The sequence below is a fragment of the Bicyclus anynana genome, chromosome 13 (assembly GCF_947172395.1).
Source record: "Bicyclus anynana chromosome 13, ilBicAnyn1.1, whole genome shotgun sequence".
In the NCBI taxonomy this organism is placed as follows: Eukaryota; Metazoa; Arthropoda; class Insecta; order Lepidoptera; family Nymphalidae; genus Bicyclus; species Bicyclus anynana.
This window is the reverse complement of record NC_069095.1, coordinates 8,663,607-8,682,849: the sequence shown is the minus strand read 5'-3', so window position 1 is coordinate 8,682,849 and position 19,243 is coordinate 8,663,607. Positions and strand designations below refer to the sequence as shown.

Here is a 19,243-nt window from a genome sequence, read left to right as displayed (position 1 = left end):
ATAAGCTGTATGCATTTATTGCTACGTAGCCAACCCTTGCGTAGTACTGAATCGGATGTGGAATGGAACAAACACGTTTTATACGCCACTGCGGTCTTTATTAACATTTTAATTGAGTTCCGATTTTTTTCATGTTCAATAAAAAAAAAAAAACTTTTTTAATTTTTTCTGCAAATTTTAGTACTGAATTCCAAATTGGCGTTAAAAGCGGACTCAAGTAAAGTTTTTTTTTAAGTGAATATTTTTTTAACATGTTAAAAGTGTCATAGTGCTAAGAGTGGTGAATTAACAATGTTCCTGGATGCGTCAGCGGTCGGCGGAGCTGTAGGGCGACCGGTCGGGGCGAAAGTCGGCTCCGGCCACACAGTGCGAACGCGGTACATAGTACCTCGCCACAGTCTCATCTAAGCCACAGCTATGCGCACATCCTCCCCATCATAGCCGAAAATTCCTCATTCGCATTCCGGACTCGCGACGCGGCGCGAACTCTCTGCAAGGGGATCGCGAATTTTTCTCCGCTCACAAAAAAAACGAACTTTCACGCGAACATTTTCCTAGTTGCAGTTGGCGGCAAACGGGTAAAGTTGAGTGTTTGTGTTTAGTAAAGTGTTTTGCTTGACTTTTAGAGATTCATTTTTTTCGTTTAGTTCGTGTGCGGTGTACCGAAACGTTATGTTTGTGTGAAGTGTGATTTTTTTTTCATTTGTGCACAATTTTATTTTGGATTTTTTTCGCTCCGGAATTTTTGGTTGGTTTTTATTTTCAAATTATATTTTATGCTAATTCTTTATCTGTTTTTAGATATATATTTTTTCGTTTTTTTGATCGTTTCAAATTAGGACAAGTTTCTTTCGGGTAATGAATATTTAAGATCATCGTAAAAATAAATTACCTATAGGTATTAGACGTATTTACTATTACTGACAATCATGATTTATTTATAATATAATCAGATTTATAATATCCTACAATTATGTAGGTAAAGTTATGTAAATAAGTTAAATCAATTTACTTAATCACAACTTATCACGTCGCTTAAGTGGTGAATAATTCCGCGTAATCAATCAGGGGTTCATTAATTTCCTTCGACAAATGCTATCATTCCATATTAACGGGTTTCTGACGACTCGGAGAATATAATTGCGGGGAAGGTGCGGTGATACTGCGATTAATTTACGATATAGCCACCAACTTTGTGTAAAAACTAAAGTTTATTTATCTAAAAACCAAGTATCCGCACTTAATGTTTTTCAAGTTGTGTTATTTTAGTTGAAACTAGTTATTGCTGTGGTTTTTATAACTAAAATAACTTTTATGTGTAGGTGTATTTATTTTATACCAAATTCGATTTTTTATTATTAGATTTTGATACCTATGAGGATTGTCATTTTCATTTAGTATTCTTGAAAATTCTTTTCGGTGTAATTAAAATTAAGGACTAGGTTTAAGGACTAATTCTTTAAACAAAAGTACTTATGTTAGGTAATTAATGTTAAAATACCTTGTTAATGAAAAAAAAATGATAATTATATGGGAAAATAAATATTTTAAACACTATAAAAACTTACTCAAGCATGTGTTTTCAGCAGGTTTTATTCCAAACGTATATTATTTGAAATTTATATTTTTAAATCGATTTAGATCGGATCTGTTTGATCTGCAGTTTTTAGATAATACCTTTAGCGACAAAGTCCGCCATGCGTTATAAAGTCTAATGTAATGCCGCGTGGAAACCAGTCAAACGATACTGTAGGCATAAGGCTCTAATATATATAAAAAAAAAACAAATAAGTTCCAGAAAAGTCGCAAACTCAAAATTCGGTAATAATTTTGAAACTTTTGGAATGCAGAAAATTAAATAACCTATACTTACTAATATAATAATGAAGTAAAGTTATGATGTTGTAGAGGATAGTCATCTCTGGATCGATTTTGAAAATTCTTTTACCACTAGAAAGCCACAATATTTGTGAGTATTATAGGCTATATTTCACCCCTTTATTCTAACGGGAATAGGAATTACGCTGGTGAAACCGTGGGGCGTCGACTAGTTTTTCATAATTAAATCATATCGTAGCATGAAAATAATAGTCATTCTGTTCACATTGTGTAGCTATGTGGCACGTCGATTCTCATTCTACAAACGTTGACGCTTCGAAAACTATCAACAACTTGATCACGTGGCCTGTCGATTGCAAATTTCATTCCCACACATTTTTTAGTTTTCGAAGCGTTAGCGTTTGTAGAAAGAGAATTAACGTGCCACATGGCTATAGGCCCTGGTCTATTATTACTGCACATATTTTGTTATTTTTAGTACAGTAATTATAATCATAGCAATTTCATATTTTAATTACGGAATGAACACAAACAAGTTAACACTGAAAACTTGAGCAATAACTGCGACGTACAATTACGAAACGGCAGGAAAGTTAGCTTTGAATCGAAGCCAAAGAGGCTGCGATTGAGTATTTTAACTTAATAAGTGGAAATACGAAAAATTTTCAATGGGAATTTTTCAATCTTTATTACCAGACTTCTTGAGGGTAGTTTTGTAAACCTCACAAAGCTTTCTTAGCTTTATAACAATTTTATTAGGTTTCGATGTTATCAAGGTAAGAATTATTTTTTCGAATCACAATTTCTATTTATAAATTTTGAGTAATTCCGCCACAAATCATCTTCTATTTTACCCCCACCATTTTTTTTCGTTATTTTCTTTAGCAAAGTAAAAAATAAAACTTATTATTAATTTGCTTTTTGATGTATTCAAAATTTATTTCCCTACTTCACCTACTTTAAGCTTTGCGATATTGTAGCGATTTAAAAGACAGGCTTTATATAAAAAGAGAGTTACTTTCATATTTCACACTACATAATTCGTCTGTTACCTAATATGGCAGTCAATATTTTTTTTAATTGAATAATAAAATGTATTTAACAATTTTTCTTTACATTTTGTCACTTGACTTCTAAACGGCTGGATTGATTTGGGTGAAATTTTGTTTGTACACCTATTTGTCCCTGGATGGTTTGAAAACACGGTTAAACCTAGCGTCGTGATCCCGTTTTCATGAATATATTAATATACATTCATACATAAAAAAAATTTACACGTCGAATTGTTATTTTTCTCTTCGTTTTTCCTTGGTTGAAAATAATAACCATCATCATTATCAGCCTATTTATTTATATTTGTACCTACTATTATGTATTTATCCTATCCTTATACTATAACTTGGCAAATTCGTTCGTAACACTCCTGATGGTCCGCACGGGCCGGGAGAGGGGTAGCGATGCCCCGCGCGCTCGACTTCATACCCGCGCAGCCCTTCCCTCTACCCCACGCGCACGACTGCACACCCGCGCAGTTCTTTAGCTATAGCGGCCAAGCTATAGCGGCCAATGCGAATTGACAGGCGTAGGGTGATAGGTAATTTTTGATTCTGTGAACGACCATAATGACGGGTGGGGGGGAGGAGGCACGGGGTTGTAACACATCAACCTAACTCCAGCCTGAGTATTTTTACTGAATATTTTTGAGAAGATAGCAAAACTTTTTGATGACCTCCGTGGCGCAGTGGTATGTGCGGTGGATTTACAAGACGGAGGTCCTGGGTTAAACCCGCTGCTGGGACGATTGAGGCTTCCTAATTGGCTGGTGGTAGGCTTCGGCCGTGACTAGTTACCACTATACCGGCAAAATCGTACCGCCAAGCGATTTAGCGTCCCGGTTCAATGTCGTGTAAAAACCGAAAGGGGTGTTGATTTTCATCTTCCTCCTAACAAGTAGATAAACCCGCTTCTATGTTAAAACTTGTAAAGAATAAAAAAAACTCAGTATTTCTCTGCCGCATCCATGACTCCAGGGGAACCCAGGACCTCGATATCCGAAGATACATAAACTAACCACTATACCATATAAGGTACTCCAGAGAGAACAAAATTGTATTGGAAAAGTAAAATGATAAAAATATAATTGTAGAAAATAAATTGATAGTCTTTCGATGACGAAGAACATTGCCAACAACTTAAATATTTTATTCATTTCTTCGCATGTTTTTTGGCTAGAACGTTCTAGATACTCAGAAGTTATTAAAGATCAGCTGATAAAGCGACTTGGAAATTGATAGTAATGCCACGGTTTAGTAGTGATACCGTTGAGAAGTGCTGTACTATTGAGTAATAGGTGTTATTAATTCAATTGTATAGAACACGTTAGAAAAACTTTAAGTATAACATTGGTCTGATTCTAATTTAATTATAAAAAATATTTAGGTATAATTTTTTACTCTACTAAAATAAATAATGGTGATGCGTCAACCACTAGTTAAAATTATACCATAGTTATTATTCATGTGCAGAAAAAAGAATTTACTACTCTTAAATTCAAGAATTTTTTTATATGCTACTAGCAGATGCCCCGCGATTTCGCTCCCATTTTCCTGAAAATATGGAAATATGAAACTAACGTGGCTTTCTAATGAGTAAAAGAATATTCACACTTTACACACACTAACACATTAAACTTTACCTCTATATCATATAAGAATAATTTCGGTAACTAACTGTATGAGTTGCTAAACTGTGGAACAGTACATTTTCTTTTACCCGGGGCAATATTGCCCCGCCGGCCGGCTTACGTAAGAATTCAATTTTGTACATAAAACGATGTTCCCGAACTAGGCCTCATGTTTACTGAAACAGCATATTTGCAACACGAATTTCGGGTCCTACAACAAATGAAACAGTCGAATTTTCTAGAATTAAGCGTCAGGGGCGTAGTCAGGTTTTAGTGTTGGGGGGATTTTCATGACAATACAATACAAACTTGTACATAATAAATGTGCAGAGTGTTTGTTAAGACAAATGAGCCTAAATTCCATGACTTTAGGGAGTTTCTATGGTCACCTTCCGAGTCTAACATCAGTCACCCCAATGGAACCATATTATTGCAGTCTCTGACAAATATATATCCAATCAGAAGCCTAGTGGTTATAATTTAGCTTCCAATATTTGACCCACACGAAAACAGGGCAAATCAGTAAATAAAAGTTGCAGATGAGTAGAAAGGTATCACGACACGAAAGCGGTGCGGTGACATTCGTAGATGTGCGATATTTGAGAACTCGTCGTTTCTCCTTACTTTAATATAATATTTATATCTACCATAATATTTATATTTATGTCACAATTGCATATTTTTCGGGGGCTATTTGAATCCCCACAATACCACCCCGGCAAAGGCCTTGAAATCAGTCGCTGATTAGCTCTACTTTTACTTAAGTCCGTACAAACTACATTTTACACTAATTTGATGTAGCTCATGGCTATACGAGTATCTACATCACTTAGTGATCTAATGCTAAAGATATGTGACTACGTACAATTTAAATAACGTCTTGTTGGTTAGATATATTTCAGACTCAGCATCTCTATTTGATATTTTCATAATAAAAAATAATTTTCATTCGGTCGACCTTACTTGGGATCTTAGGCCAATACGCTGGTTTTCCTTAGCGAAAAACATGTATGTTATTGCTACTATTTAGCATATTACACTGGATTTTCGTAATGGGTGAAGGGTAAGACAATAGCCCTACGGATTGATTTGAGTCCGTCCCCATATTACTACTGAGACTATATACAAGTATAGAATAGAAAGATAGTTAACACATACTATATACCGAGTTCAATATCCGAAAAGCACGTAAATTACACGTCTATAAATTAAGGTTCGCTGCTTAAAATGGAATTTAAAATGTCACCCCCATATATCCCGCGGAATGGTGCTATTGACTCGCGGAAACTCCGCGACTGTCGCCACGGTTCCGAGCAGGCGGCGAGATACTTCCCAACTTGTACCTGACTGTAAACATTGTTGGGTGGCACAAAATGTTTTCTTTTGTCCAACTTTTATAAGTTACATATATTTACCACGGATATAAGAAGTAAAGCGCTTTATCTATGTTCTGTGATATTAACTGATAGGATCTGAGACTTGCTAAGCCCTCATTCGCACGAGAGTTTTTTTAACGGACGTTAAAGAGGGCTAAGAACACAACAAAGCTTAGAGTAATGTAGAAGACGATTGAGAGCTATTTTCACAGTATTTTTACTTGATCAAATTAGAAAGGTGAGAAGACTCAGCTCAACGAGTCGAAAAACTGAAGTAGCAATGGGTGAAGCAAATACTTTAAAGAATCGATGGTTGTTGAGGTCTAAAAGTGTTGGAAATACTAAGCAGAGGATCGTTGATAGGATTTAGAAACTTTTTGTAAAACATTGATGTGTAGGCAGAAACTCCGAAGGGTTCCGTGCTAAAGATTGTCAATTTTGAGCCTTTTACCTTAATATAAAGTTTCGAAAGCCTTTGAATTACAGTGTATGCTTGTTTAATTTAACATTTTGTGTTTAGTAAGAAGTCCTATGATTAAAGATGCAATCTAAATACATCATCATCTCCTTACCCTTATCCCACTTAAGTGGGTCGGAAAAATATGTCAATCTTTTCCATTCGTCTCTATTATGCAATCTAAGTACAATGGACGTGAATACATAAATGTGCGCGAGGCTTTACATCTGATAATAATAGTCCTTTACTAAAGAGTCAGATATCATTAGTTATCGCCATCAGGTTAAAAAAGAGATTAACTAATAAACTAATACTACTAACCTAAAATTTATACCTAAAGTAATCTTATAATTGTTAACCTTTTGGCTTTAAAATAATAAATTACTGGAAAATTAGAATTTTCTGAGATTGAATAAACAATAACATTACATGACACATCTCTAATATAATCATCTATTAAGAATGTCGCATTTCCGTTTTAATTTTAAATTTATATAGTAGTATATAAATAGCAACAGTTTGCGGGTAAAGGTTAACGCACACTTATGCGCTCATGTTTGCATTCAAGGGTTAGCAAAAGCTATAATCGCGAAAATATGTTAACTTTAAAACACATTCCAAGCTTTTTAACGTGAAACTTACACTAAGAAATGGTTATAATTGTTACAACAAAGTTACCGTTTGTTGAAAACCTGTAAAATTAGAGAAACTCGCGATCAACCATGATCACCTGTCAAAAATATATGGCAATTATTGTTTAAGGTCGTTGACATTAGTAGCAGCCATAAGAAGTAGTAAGGCTTTCTTGTGTTCTACAGTACCATGTTTAATTTAACATCATAACTGTATTTCTGTTTTAAGTGTATTTTTCCATCAGGGACAAAGAGGCTTAACCTATATTACCTTAGGTTGATGGGCATACATTTTGTATATACTAAGCTAGAATCGTCAAGTTAATGTTAAGAATGGATACGACCATATTTCAAAGAACGGGGTCCAAACCAAAGACCTTTCAGATATACACAGTAACCAACTGTGGTTTATGTTGCACTAGGGTTAGGCTTAATTTCAATAGGTACTCGTATTTTGTAGAATAATAATAAATTAATTAATTAATATGAATCTGGCACCTTAAAGTTAAGGCCCCTTAAACGTCTTAAGGTTTTTTATTACGAATATAATTCTATTGTACATTATCTAGTATAATAATTTCTTTATTCTGCGTTTTGAAAGAATTTTATTAGTAATAAATCACTTTTAGTATGCTGTTATTAGCTTAACGGTTAAATTTTATTTGCAATTTCATTTCGCAATTTTGAGGCACTCGATAATTGTCAATGTCTTTGAACATAAATCAGCCGAAAAGGCTTTTACTTCATAATAAAGAGAAGACGAAAAGCTTTTCACATAGATGAGTAAATGGAAAATTTATGGAGAGCTTTTAAGTTTCAATAATAATGATGGACTGGGATATTGCACTTGGCGACATATTTTATGGTATTGATGGTATAATTCGGAAAATTTATGTTTGGAATTATTTTCTTATTTCTATAGTTAAGGGTCATTTTGAATTTAAGTTATTCATATTTTTATAAATAAACATTTTTATTATAACAAGCTGACGTTGTTTTGCCTATTATATTATTACTATCGCTTTTAAATAATAGATAAGAGAACAAAATTTATGGTCGTGTGTATTTTTGCCACATCATGAAAAAAATATTTTTTAAATAAATGAAATGAAGGTGGCGTTGATCACACCTTTCACTTTTTTATGGTGAGGTTATGAAAAATAAAATTCATAACATTCTCAGAGCTACCGAATATATATATAAAACTTCATCATAATAGGTCACGCCGTTTCAGAGGAATATGGCAACTGACACGGCTTGAACAAAAGTTCAGGCATTCTAATTGAATGCTGTAAGGTGAAACTCAGCGGGAAATTTATTTTAATTCTACTAGATTTTTTATTTCCCGTTTACGCAATAAAAAAAATGATTTTTTTCCGAGTTTGTTGTGAGCTCTTCCCGGAGCAAGGCGCTTTGGAACCCTCGTAACTTTAATTTTAAGTTTTTGACTTATATAGCCACCATTATATCCGTATAATTTGACGTTTTAAAATTGCTTGTAAACTAAGCCTAACTGATATAAATGAATTTTCAAATTAGATTTTTTCATTATTTTGAGGTAAATAAAAAAACTGATTTACAATATAAATGTATAGCTGTGTACGTACGTGTGACATATTAACTGAAGTAGATTATTTTTAGGGTTTCAAACATACAATTATAAAGGAGATGGTCCATTTCAGATCCACTCTTGTACCTCGTATCATTAAAATTTAAATAAGTGAATTAATGTAACTAAATAAAAAGAAATAAATAAAATTAAAACCCAAGTTTTTGAGTTATAACAACATGGCGTCCTTAAAGCAACTATGACATGACAAATGACAGCAAACGTCAAATCGATTACTGCATTGAAAACGTCATCAATCCGCCATTATTACCCCTAATAATGTTGCATTTCTTGGGAGATAATGAATATTATTTCGAAAGAAAAAAGTAAATTCGTAAATTTGTTAAAAAATATATTTTCTTTCATTTCCGCCAGGGTGCAATGACTGATCCCGGGCGCCATACAATTTTGGACTCCTTCCTTCCTAATTAATTCCTTTATAATTAAATTGTACATGTAAAGTTTTTTAAACTCACGCGTTTGCGTCAAGAAAAAGACATTTCCAAGTGGTAGCAACACAATAGTTTCCATTAAAAGCTTCCATCTATTCACAAATTTTCGCACATAATTCCACAGTCAGTTCGCGGCACTCTGCGAGACGTTACTCCGCAAAATGCCGTACTAACATTAATAATTTTATACTTCACTCAGCACTCTATTAAATTCCTAACTGCTATGAGTATCTGTATACGATAGTGGATGCTTTTTGTTACACTGTAGCTTAGTAATTGTATTGTCGGTATACGTGCTTTCATTTTCTAAACAATATTTACTCGTACTCAAGCACTGAAAATAAAATTATGTTGTTTCACTTTGAGCAATGATTGGGGATCTATTTTTAGACCGCAAAAGCTATTCGTCTTGGCAACTAAAATAATATTTAAATTAAAATTAACAAGCCGACGCACCCCAGTTTCATACGCGTACTCGTAGTTACCGTTCCCGTAAATTTTACCCCCATTGTTGTAGGCTATAGCTTATGGCACTCACAAGTAACGTGGGCTTTTAGTGGTAAAATAATTAAAAAAATCGGTTCTATAGATCCATAGATTACCCCCCCATAGCAACCATAAGCTTTACCTCTTTATAATATTTATTAGTAAAGATTTTTAAAAAATCTAACTAATGATTAGTGAATTTTTTAATAATCTATATTATAATAATATTCTGTAAGTCTTTTTTATTATTTCACGATGAAATGTAAGCGTTGTATCTTAAAAATCATCGTCAAATAGATAGAAAATTATGATCTTGCACTTACTGTAAACCATTACCCAATCTCTAATTCAAATGGTTAATTAAAACTATAATCTATTCCAATTAGTGTTAACAGCTGTTATTTAAAAAACCTGTCCCTGTGATCATCAATTTGATTTTCAAATCAAATAAACAATGTAAACGTACAAGCATAAAGCATTTCTCTTTAACCAATGAATTCTAAATCATCGCTTCGAGTCTTGAGCTCTTAACATTTTTCTCACATAGTAAACTCCTAATGGTCTATAAAAGTAGTAGAAAAGACTAAAAATCATAAATATTTCAGGTTAAATTGTCCGCACAGCACACCGCGATCGTTGCACCATAATATGCATTTACAGACAAACTTTCCGACGTCGATATATATGTTTCTTTGCAGACACAATCCGTAGGTACGTACGCACTAACTTTTCGCAGTTTCAAAATAAAATGTCAGTTTGCTAACTCGTGATTTATGATTGGGATATTTTTACGGAAATAAAAGTTGTTTTCGTTTGAAGATGACTGGCTTCTTTGTGCTGGGATGTCGTTGATTGATTTTGTGTATCGTTGGAAAAGGTCGCTTTTGGTAGTCGACTTAAGTGATGAAAAATTGTTATGGGTTCAACAAACTATTGTTGACACTTTCGTTCCATTATTTGTTGTAAATGTATGAAGATATCCGCATATTGGTTAACTCGTATCCACAAAGCACCTGGATTTTATGTTTGGAACAGAATTACACTAATCAATAAAAAAAAAACTACCCGTTGATTAAAGTATGTTGTATGAAGTGTAATTAATTGCAACGAAACACCGCTAAAACTCACGTGATACAACGTCGGAGTGCCTAGTTTAGGAACCATATGGGGCCCTTAGTCATGAACTGGTTTTTGCAACGCGGCTTACTATCAAGCTTATGTTTCGTGAGTAGATTCATCTCGATGAAACAATCAACTTTTTTATTTACGAAAATTCTTGATTATGGTAGCTAACCGAGTTACCAGGAAATGAAAATTTCTAAGCGTCGATTGAGATAATGTACCACACAATTTTAAGGACATTGTGGCTGTTAAGTTGTATAACTATTAACTAATCAATAGTAAAAAAAAAACATCTTGTTAGTAACAACTTTTGATTATCTAGCCTCCTCCCAATTTGTATCAATAATGAGATTATCAAAAGGTGTTACTAACCAGTTGTTTTTTTACAACTTAACAGCCACATTGTCCTACAAATTGCGTGGTACGTTATCTCAATCCGACGCTTAGAAATTTTCATTTCCTGGTAACTCAACTAGCTACTAGAATCAAGAATGTTCGTAAATATTTTGTTGACTGTCTCATCGAGATGAAAAATCTCTCTCTCACGAAAAATCAACTTGATAGTAATCAGTTGTAAAAAATGTTCTACGGATCCCGGACTATCGGTTGGTTGCAATATCTCGACGATATCGACAGTCTTACCAATATGATTACATATTTAAAAATGCAAGGATAGATAAAGGTGTTACAGGGATAGTCGAAATTATTTGAATTACTTTGTATGAATACATAAAAAGACTTTTTTTAGTTAAAAAAAATTAGTTAATTAGTTAATCAGTTTGCCTCCTGTAAGTGGACTTGTCAACACCTTGAAGTTATGGGAAATACCCCCTTTATTATTTTATGTCAACTCTATAAAGATAGTAAATATGAATAGTAAACCATTTGCATAGAATAGCATTTATGATTATCTATAAAAACAAATTAAAAATCAATGAAAGAAACTCGTATGTTTATTTTGAACTGTTTTGCTTTCATTTCAAACAGTCGTTTTATTCGCATTATAGTAATTAATAGGTCAAGAGAATTAATAAAAACACATTTAAAATTATACCTTAAACGTATGATAGCTATGGTTCTATTTCCAATAAATGTAGTTTTAAAGGTATTTTTCACATATTGAATAACAGAACGTGTTTATTTATACCTACAATGACGACTGCAGTGGGATCACATGTTTAAAAGTGCAAGGTTTTCAAATGCAATCAAAATCGTTGAATACAATTATTATTGAGGTAGAATATTTGTAAAGAATACTATTAGTAATATAGCTGTAGGTAATACGTACCTATTACGAAGAACTTTCATACCTGGTACGTAGACGATTTATTTTATATTTGACTATCATGGTATTTTAATGTAAATCAGCTAGGACCGATGCCTACCACCACATAGCAAGTAAGGGAATGCCCATCTCCGATCATGGCCTACCCTAACCACCACGCAATTTACTTAAATCTATTAAAAAAAATCTTACTTTATCAAATAAAAAGTTTGCTGTACATTTTTACAATATTTTTATTTCAATTTTAATTTGTCCCGGGGACAGGCAAAGATTGTTGGCCATACAGCCACAGTTTAACGAGATTTTTTTGAAGGAACGGTTGGTTTATTTAATTGTTTGCTTGTTTATTGGTAACAGAAAAAGAAAAATAAAACAAATTTTTCTATACAGTTACTTCAGCGCTTTGGTACCTACACAGCCGAACTTTTTGAGTATATTGAGTGTTAAAAAAACATTTTTTTCTTGAAGAAACTTTAAACCTTTTAACCAGATCCGTTTTTATACATCATATTATCATCTCCATATATTTTTATACAGAGGTAAACCTGGGTTCCAAAGAACGTCGTAGTATTGAGTGACCCAGAACCTCTCTATTGCACATCACTGCATTACTACCGCCAGGGGAGATGTCATCCGTGTTTGTACAGTACCTACTAAAAGTAACTAGTTAAGTAAGTCCCGTAACTTCGGTTTCCATTCCGAAGAAACCAACACCGATGTAGCATGGGTACAATAGCACATGCGTCACGCAGAACTGCAGGCAGTAAAACAGAAATGAGCTAGGTTTTTCACCGAGGGCGATGAGGCCACCGCCTCGCGTCTAATCGTTCGGCAAACAGTACGCCCGTTTTACGTGTGGTCTGGAATACCGCAAATATAAATTTTTGATATACAACTCTATGGAAGCGACATGAACACACCGTCTAAAGTATCGGACGAGAATGCGTGTATTTTCATTATTTTAACCTGTGTGCCTAGTGGGAGTTTTTAACCGACTTCAAAAAAAGGAGGAGGTTTCTCAATTCGACCGTATATATATATATATTTTTTATATGTGTTCGCGCATAACTTCGTCATTTATAGACCAATTTGGATAATTCTTTTTTTCAATATTTTCATACTGTTACTATCACGTTGACGTAAACGCAAATTTATATGGAATTGAAACAGTTGTGCAGTAGTGCCACTAGATGGCGCTGTTTCAATTTCTTAGAAATTCGCGTTTACGTTACGTGACAGTAACAGTATCAAACTGCCACTAGGCCCGGTAATACTTTAACTTGATTGGATCCGTTTAACAGCTCCATTGAATGAAATATACGTACAAATAAATGTCAAATCCATAAGAAAGTTAAAGTTTGAGAACTACAGGTGGAATGAATTTGCTGTAAAAAAATGTAATATTTATGTTTTAAAATGTAATTGTTGCAATTTAAAGGGTACCAGCTCATCCGGCTGTAATCACAAAGTACCTAGTTAAAAAACTGCAATGCAAAAGAGGATTACTCTATGTGCCTATCATGTTTTTAGATTTGATAATTATAGTAAATATATTTTATAAAAACGATTTTACATAAATACTTATTGTCATTATCAAGGTTGCCAAGTTAGTTGATTATTAACTGTCGTTTCCCGTACCGCAATTTCTATATGCTCAATTCCGAGCTGAGCGTACCTGAGATCCGTACAAAACCTTCACCTTTATTTATGTACACTCAGACAGAAATCACCCTTTGCGTCGCCCGCTCGACGCATGGGAACCGAGAAAGCATTCAAAATGATTTATTGTAAATGGTTTTCTACTTTGTTGGCTAAAATAATAAGACCCCGTGCCCGGATTGCTGTTCTAAATTCGAAATTTTATTGTTACTTTTTTCCTTTGCCGCATGCCGATACGCGCTACGAGATTTAATTTGCAATCCATTTGTTAGACCATTAGGACACCGATCGAATGAGTCAGCGATATGGTAATCAAGCGCTAAAATGAAAAAGAAGTTAATTAGTGGCGAGAAATTATGCTAAAGTCATAAAGGTGGAAGCTATGTGCGAGTGAATGAGACATCTACAAAGCTGACAATAAAAACGTTTAACAGTAGGAATTGCGGGTGGCTTTGTGTTCGTACACAATGGTATTCAGAGTCGACCCATTGACGCCTTGACTTCGAAGGTGTCATGAGAATTAGTGGCCCATTATTGCTCCATAGAAAATGCTTTGGTCAAGCGAATTGTAGATAACAATAATTAGCTCGGACGCTACAAAAAGTGACATAAATCCCGCATAATAAGTTCCCGGGATTGCAAAAAACCTTCCGATTTTACCTGAGCATGGGGGTTTTTTGCAGAATGACTCGGAATGAACGTGGCCCGATATAATAAACACCTCAATTCCTGGCAGAGGCATTGTTTAATGATTTTCTGTTGTGATCTTGCACAATCTTCGAACGCTGGATATTTTTTTCGTTGTTCGACTCGAGAGAAAAATAAAGGTTTTTATAATGTCCTGGTAGCGTTTAAACAAAGGGGACTGGGGTTTGTGTGATGGTGTGATTTATTTATGATTTTGGCTTAAAAGGTATCGCTTGACCGCCTCCGACGTTATTTAATACGTTCGAGTATAATATGACATAAACGGATTTCTAATGTTGATAAAAGTAAATGTCTAGATAGTTATTATCATGACGATTCGACCTAGCGATTATCTTAAAAAGGTTAACCAAGAGATGTTGTTATAGTTTTATTTATTTTAATTTTAGTTATTAAAGACAATAAACACGATCTTTTTGGGGCAAAATTGCATCTGAACTGTATATAGAGGTCACTTTTGGAAAACCCTAATGTTAATAGAAATAATAGTTTGGTCTTGACTCGATTCTAAGAAAATTACAAGTGAAATAGTTTTTAGGCTACTAGCGGACGCCTGCGACGTCGTGCGTGGAAATCAATGTAAACTTTCAAGCCCTATTTCACCTCTTTAGGGGTTGTATTTTAAAAGTTTTCGAATCACGTTATATTTTGTATTTTTTTTATGATTTATGAACAAATTTTTAAAATTGTAACTCTAAAAATGAAGGACTTTCCATACAGACTTTCAACCCCTATTTCATCCCTTCTTATTTTATTTTCTAGTATTCTGTAACCTTTTCCGTATTATGGTCTTAAACCGTGTAAAATGAAACTTGCATTTGAATTTAATTAGTAGTTTCAGCGTGATGCCCGAATAACAAAAAAACACGGACAAACAGACAGACAGACAAAAAATCGAAAAAGAATATTTTTAGCTTCAGTATCGATTATATAATGCCCTCCGAAAAAATTTCAAAATATCTTCAATGTACAGAATTGGACTTGCTACAGTTTTATCATAAGTATAGTTAACTCTTCCAGTTTAGAAGTCTATATCCTCTGTTACCATACGTGCAGACAAGCGTCAATGAATATGTGGCAATGAAAACTCAAGTTCCTTTAAATTCTAGAAAAGGTGATTAAATAAATTTATTTTTTATTGTTTCAGGTGCGATTCTGAAATGACGCAGTCGATCGTTAGCACGCCGAGAGGGCAATAGTAATCGTCTGACTTTTTAGGCAAATTTTCGTTTTAACGCCGCCATAAAACGAAGATGCTGGGGTGTGCTCTTAGCGGAGTGACCTCGATATTTAACTGCGCGAAGCAAATCAACTTGAGCTCGGCTGACGATAGCCGGTGCTTAGACAAGTAAATGAAGTAGACAACTAAGAAACTTTCGACAATATTTGGCCTTAACTGAAAAAAAAATAATTAAATTAAATTCCAACGCGAGTAAATTAAGCTAGTCAGTTACGAGAGTGTAGTTAGTTAGTTACCAATAGGAAGATAGCTAGGTTAGCGTGTTCTCTTGGGCCACCGCGGTGGTATGCTTTATATTGCACCTTGTATCGACTGCGCGCTGACTGGTCGCTACGTCACGTGGCTGCCCGGCGCGCGACTGCAGTGCTGGATGATACTAACTGTATACACGTGAGTACCTATTTTTTTTTTATTACATATTCTTGAGAAAAAATGGTTGTATTCTTACTCTCATCAAAATATAGGTGTGCCATATGTGGCACCTCGATTCTCTTTCTATAAACGTTAACGCTTTGAAAACTTACAAAATGTATGGCAATGCATAGCAAATGTCATTCCCATACAGATACTTAGATAAAGAATCGGTGTGCCATATGTCTACAAGCCCATGTTGCAATTTAATTTTCTTTCTACAATCGCTAACGTTTCGAAAACTAATACTAATGTATGGGAATGACGTTGTATCGAAAGGTAATGTGATCCAAGTATAAATCGGATATGTAATTCCCATACATTTCTAACTTTCGAAGAGAATCGTTAGAGAGATTAGTTTTTTTTGGATTAATTTCTTCATATTTATATTAAACAAAGCGTAAAACCTGTGGTTACAGCAATGATGTTAGAAGAAAAAAGCTATAGATAGGTTACCTACTCGTAATCCAAATTCGATGTTTACAACTGGCACGATGCGGAAACAAAACTAATTTCAGCGGCGTTGTCTACGTCGCGATGACAGTGCGACGCCTGAGCTCAGGTTTGCTAATTAGCATAGTTTTAACGTGCCACTTGCGGTCCGCGTATAACCTATCTACCTCTTTTCTTCTAACATCATTGGTTTACAGTAAATAATGCTATATGCCACTGTATCAGGATGTACATCAAAAATTGTTTTTAAATCCAACCACACAGTACTTGGTGGGTAAGTTTTCTACAACCTTATAATATATATTGTTAAAAAAATAAAAAAAAGTAAATTGTTCAGTACAATTCACAATAAGTGCCAACTGTACAAACATGACGTAAGGAATATTTAATACAAAGTATTTATTTTAGACGTAATATGTTAAGTAAACACTTGTTACTTTCAGTCGGCATACAGTAGTCCAATCACTCACTTGCCATTCAAACGAAGATTTGAATCGATTTCATAACTAAATGTACCTTGCTGGTTCTATGAGCGGTATGAGCTTTTTATTTGATTGAAACGTCAATCATACATCAAAACGGCACAGTAGTAATAATTCATTGGTCTACTAGTTTTTGACGGCTGATGATGATAATTATGATTATAATTCTGTACACTGAAATTAAATGTACTTTTTATTTTGTTAAATATGTACTTATCGACCGTCTTAGACATTAAGTCAGCTTTGACTAACTCTAAAATAATACTAATACATTGTTTTATATATTTTGACGGCCTCCGTGGCGCAGTGGTGAGCGCGGTGTATTTACAAGACGGAGGTCCTGGGGCCGATTGAGGTTTTCTTAATTGGTCCAGGTCTGGCTGGTGGGAGGCTTTGTCCGTGGCTTGTTACCACCCTACCGACAAAGACGTACCGCCAAGCGATTTAGCGTTCCGGTACGATGTCGTGTAGAAACCGAAAGGAGTGTGGATTTTCATCCTCCTCCTAACAAGTTAGCCCGCTTCCATCTTAGATTGCATCATCACTTACCATCAGGTGACATTGTAATCAAGGGCTAACTTGTAAAGAATAAAAAAAAAATATATATTGCATAACCCGTCCGTTGTTTTCAACACTTTTAAAAAGGTCTTTTCTAAGTTCGGATACGTATAATATGTTCCAGGGTTTCCAACTCGTTCCAAATAAGTTATCTATACTAATATATAAAGCTGAAGAGTTTGTTTGTTTATTTGCTTGAACGCGCTAATCTCAGGAACTACTAGTCCGATTTGAAAAATTCAGTGTTAGATAGCCCATTTATCGAGAAAGGCCCTAGGCTATATAATATCTCCGTGTTTATACGGGAACGGGAACAACGCGGGTGAAACCCCGCAGCGTCAGCTAGCGGTGTTATATTTTATTTAAAACATAATTTAATCTTGATTTACTATCAAGATTTGGAATTGGGATGCTGGTGGTGATGGTAGTACCAACTTCGTACACTTTTGTGCCTCGGAGAGCGCATCGGTCCTGTGCCGGATAGTTGGTCGTGTCAGTCTGCCATTCCTTGTGAGCGAGGGACTTGGAGTTGGAGTTGGGCATTGAGAGTGCACCTGTGTTTGTGCGCACTCTTGTGCACTATAATATACGCGTAGATAGGTAGTCCCAATCATCTCATCTCATTGGCCGCAATGGCCGAAATTCGGACATTTTAAAGAAAATAAATTATATCTCTCTGAAATGTAGTGGTAGATATTACCCGTATTAATCTCTTTCTGACGTATTTATCTCTTGAGTTTGTAGCCATTACTTAAAACCGTCTTTAGAATGCATTTCCATGTTTAAAGCCGTTTCATTTTTTCCTTATTATTTGACCGTAGGTGGGCAATCATAGGCATTATGTATAGGCACTTAACACGAGCCCTGCGACCTTTGCGTCTCAACGCTCATCAATGTAAGGGACATAAACCTTGTCGTCGAGTTCCGGCAAATGTTTTGACGTCTATTCTAAATGGTCGCCACGATTTACGACAATTTCATTACTTGTTTTACATAGATTTAACATTGTGAACGAGGAAAGAGGGATCCTTTTAGCATAAACGTTGTATTATTTGGGTTTTGGAATTTATATCCTTACTGGATATACCCGTGGCTTCGTTCTTGTTAATGGAGATTTTTTTCAATAAATTGTACGGGTTCATTTGTTTTCAAATATTTAAAGCAAAGTCAAAGTCAGGAGTCAAATTTTTGCTATGCCTAACTCTAAATAAAGTGGCTATAGAAAATTTGGCAACAACGTTTAAAATTGTTTGCGCACTTAGTTTGTTTGAAAAGACGATGTGTTAAATCGTCTGGAATTTAATTTTATTTGAAAGCAAACACATGATTTGTCTTGTTTGACTTATGTAACAAGTTACCATACGGACTATAGTAATCACTTTCTGTTATTATTTCCCTATATCTTCACATCGTTTAATTTAAGTCAAAATATCTTTCTTTTCTTAGTAGTAAGTACAGAGCTTTTTGTGATATAGCTCACAGCCAAAATTCTAAATTCGTTTGTTTCAAATAGAGGATTGCAAGCACTTTTGAAACGTCTAGTTTGACTATTTGTAGACTATGGAGAAGTACTAACTAACGCCATTCTTACATCTGCTGCCTAGAAATGTTGTTTTCCACGATGAAATTATAGACAATGATGTTACATAGGTATTGTTAGATATGTTACTAGGTAATGAAAAATGTGGCGCTCAAAACAGGAAATTTCCACATCTCAGTGTTAGTGGTGGTCAACAACGAACGTTATTTAAACAAATAATACCTAAATATTGTCTACAATGTCGACTTGTATGT

At 34.5% G+C, this 19,243-nt stretch overlaps 1 protein-coding gene across 3 annotated transcripts in view; it reads left to right on the top strand.

Moving 5' to 3' along the window:
• Positions 1-330: 330 nt before the first annotated feature.
• LOC112055598 (uncharacterized) overlaps positions 331-19,243 on the top strand; it is a 154,084-nt gene continuing 135,171 nt past the window's right edge. Inside the window, exons 1-2 of one of the 3 annotated variants that reach the window (XM_052884970.1) lie at positions 331-578; positions 15,453-15,935. In XM_052884970.1, the coding sequence (XP_052740930.1) occupies positions 15,832-15,935 (104 nt within the window). In that variant the 5' untranslated portion in view covers positions 331-578; positions 15,453-15,831. Of the gene's footprint in view, positions 749-15,452; positions 15,936-19,243 lie in introns of all 3 variants that reach the window. The other 2 variants (XM_052884971.1, XM_052884969.1) reach the window with 2 other exon arrangements.